This window comes from Mus pahari, unplaced genomic scaffold (genome assembly GCF_900095145.1).
Source record: "Mus pahari unplaced genomic scaffold, PAHARI_EIJ_v1.1 scaffold_6812_1, whole genome shotgun sequence".
Lineage (NCBI taxonomy): Eukaryota > Metazoa > Chordata > Mammalia > Rodentia > Muridae > Mus > Mus pahari.
In genome coordinates, this window is record NW_018392708.1 from 35,554 (window position 1) to 38,589 (window position 3,036).

A 3,036-nucleotide genomic window follows, 5' to 3' on the forward strand; every position below is an offset into this window, starting at 1 on the left:
TTTTCATAAAACCTTCCTCAAATTAATCTGTGACACCTTGTATCATACTAGGACCTTGGCTGATAGGAAGCCCAGTGCCAGGAGTCCACAGTGCTGCCATTTGGACCTTCTGGAAAGTCTTTTCTGGTTTTGCTCTGTCTCACAGACAACCATAACCCTCATCCTTCTCAGTGGACACAGTCCATTTATCTCCAAGAACATTACTTTTGGGGGGGGGGGGAGTCTAGGGTCTGTTTTGTAATATGTTCTCCAATTCTGTAGAAACCCTGAATTTCATTATGGAATTCCTTAAAATTCTCTGAAGACATTGTCTTTCTTTTGCCTGATTTTTTCAGTTGGTAATATTTTCATTCCCCAACTCAGAAAATTCTCTTCTATTTAGCCATATAGCCTCATTGACTTACTTGAGAAAGGGTTTTGTCACACAGTCTAAGCTACCTTGAGATTCATATGATCAGGATCAGCCTCCTGAGTGCTGGGTCTCCAGGGATACACTTCCCTTACCTAGAGAGTCAGGGAGCTTGTTTTGTTTGTATGTATGTATGTATGTATGTATGATGTTTGTATATACTTGTGTGTTAGTATGTAGGTATGTATTTTCGTACACATGTGTTTATGTTTTGCCTGAATGTGTCCCAGAAGCATGTAGTTACCTCAGAGGCCAGAAGAGGGTGTTGGATCACTGGAACTGGATTGTCAGTTGTGAACTGCCCTGTGGGTGCTGGGAATTGAACTTGGGTCCTCTGGAAGAGCAGCTCTGGTCTTAACTGCCAAGCCTTGACTCAAGTCCTTTGGTTTTATTTCATCTGAGAGGCAGTGTCATGTAACCCAGGTTAGCCTTGAGCTCACCATATGCTTTAGGATTCTTTTGTTTTTGCCTCTCAAGTGGCTTAGCTATGAGGTTTCTTTGTTTGCATGATTCTGTGTGCTATGCACTTGTGTGCATGTGTGGTAATCTGAATGAGTATGGCTCCCATAAACTTGGCCCCTAGTTGGTGGAACTATGTTGGAAGGATTAGGAGGTGTGGCTCTGTTGGAGGGGTTGTGTCACTGTGGACAGGCTTGAGGTTTAAAAAGACTTGTCATTCCCGTGGAGTCTCTTTGCTTCCTGTGTGCAGATCAAGATGTTCACTCTGCACTGTTCCTGCCTCCATGCCTTTTCTCCATCCTATTGACTCTAATCCTTTTAAACCGTAAGCTCAATTAAATTTAATTTACCATGTTAAGGTTTTCCAAGACAGGGTTTCTGTGTGTGCACATATGTACACAGCCCTGACTGTCCTGGAACTCCCTCTGTAAACCAGGGTGGCTTGTACTCGGTTCTGGCTGACTCTGTCTCCCAACAGGTGGGATTAAAGGTGTGCTCTGCCACCAGGTCTGACTGTTAACAGTTATTTTTTTTCTTTGCTTCTTTTCTTTCTTTTTAAAAAAAGATTTTTATATGTGTTGCTGCTTTGCCTATATGTATATCTGTGTGAAGGGTAACACATCCTCTGAATGGATTACAAACAATTGCTAGCTGCTGTCAGTGTGCCAGCAAATGAATCCAGGCCCTCTGGAGGAGCAGCCAGTGGTCTTCACTGCTAAGCCATCTCCCCAGCCCATATGCCCTTGACATAAAAAGTGGTTTGACAGAAAAAAAAAAAGAGGTCAAAACTTCAAAAGAGAACAGTGAGGAGAGGTATATGGGAAGGTTTAAAGGAGGAAGGGGGGAAGGGGAAGTTTTTTTTTGATAAGATATTTTATTTACATTTCAAATGTTAACCCCTTTCCTAGTTTCCCTCTCTAAAATCCCTTAAACCCTCCCCCTCCCTCTGCTCCCCACCCCACCCATTTCCACTTCCTAGCCCTGGCATTACCCTAAACTGGGGCATAGAGCCTTCACAGGACCAAGGGCCTCTCCTCCCACTGATGACCGACTAGGCCATCCTCTGCTACATATGCAGCTAGAGCCATGAGTCCCAAAATGCATTTTCTTTGGTTGGTGGTTTAGTACAAGGGAGCTCTGGGGGTACTGGTTAGTTCATATTGTTGTTCCTCCTATGGAGCTACAAACCTCTTCAGCTCCTTGGGTACTTTCTCTAGCTCCTTCATTGGGGATCCTGTGCACTGACCAATGCATGACTATGAAGCATCCACTTCCGTATTTGTCAGGCACTGGCAGAGCCTCTTAGCAGACAGCTATATCAGGCTCCTGTCAGCAAGCACTTGTTAGCATACACAAGAGTGTCTGGGTTTGGTGGTTGTATATGGGATGGATTCCCAGGTGGGACAGCCTCTGGATGGTCATGCCTTCTCTGTTCCACACCTTTTCTCTATAACTCCTTCCATGGGTATTTTGTTCCCCCTTCTAAGAAGGATCAAAGTATTCACACTTTGGTCTTCCTTCTTTTTGCGTTTCATGTGTTTTGCAAATTATATCTTGGGTATTGAAAAGGGGAAATTTATAGTCTCAAAAAAGGCCTATTTTTTTTGATTTGACACATGAATTCTGCAGTGATAAGCTGCCCACATGGCCTGGCTGTCTGAGTCAACCCTATGGCAATGAAATGACAAATGTCACAGCCAATTTCAGAGATAGGTTTTCATGATGTGGCCCTGGTTGGCCTGGAACTAGCTCTGTAGACCAGGCTGCCCTCAGAACGCAGATCTTCCACCTGCCTGTGTCACCCCAGTGTCAGGATAAAAGGTGTGCACCATCACATTTGGCCTCTTCACTGCTTAGCAACCCTGAAATCACCAGCCTGGGCTTGCAAATAGACCTTTATTACCATTGAGGAATAGGACACACAACACACTCAGTTTTCAAGAAAACTTGAACATCTGTTCAAGGCATATACAATCAGAGAGCAGGGGCTGTGACCATCTATCATCAACTGAACTATGCTCACGTCGTCACATAGGGTTTTGTTAATGAAGCTGCCAAGAGTAAAAAAAAAAAAAATGTCAGTACTCACATGGGTGTGATTTTTATCAACTATAGTTAAAGAACTGTCTTTTCATCACAGTCTTGAGTCTGTTTAAAACTTTTAAATA

At 43.6% G+C, this 3,036-nt stretch overlaps 1 protein-coding gene across 1 annotated transcript in view; it reads right to left on the minus strand.

The window, feature by feature from the left end:
• Positions 1-2,798: 2,798 nt before the first annotated feature.
• LOC110315149 (F-box/WD repeat-containing protein 15-like) overlaps positions 2,799-3,036 on the minus strand; it is a 21,132-nt gene continuing 20,894 nt past the window's right edge. The window contains exon 10 of the mRNA XM_021189282.1: positions 2,799-2,919. Within this exon, the coding sequence (XP_021044941.1) occupies positions 2,799-2,919 (121 nt within the window). The remainder of the gene's footprint in view (positions 2,920-3,036) is intronic.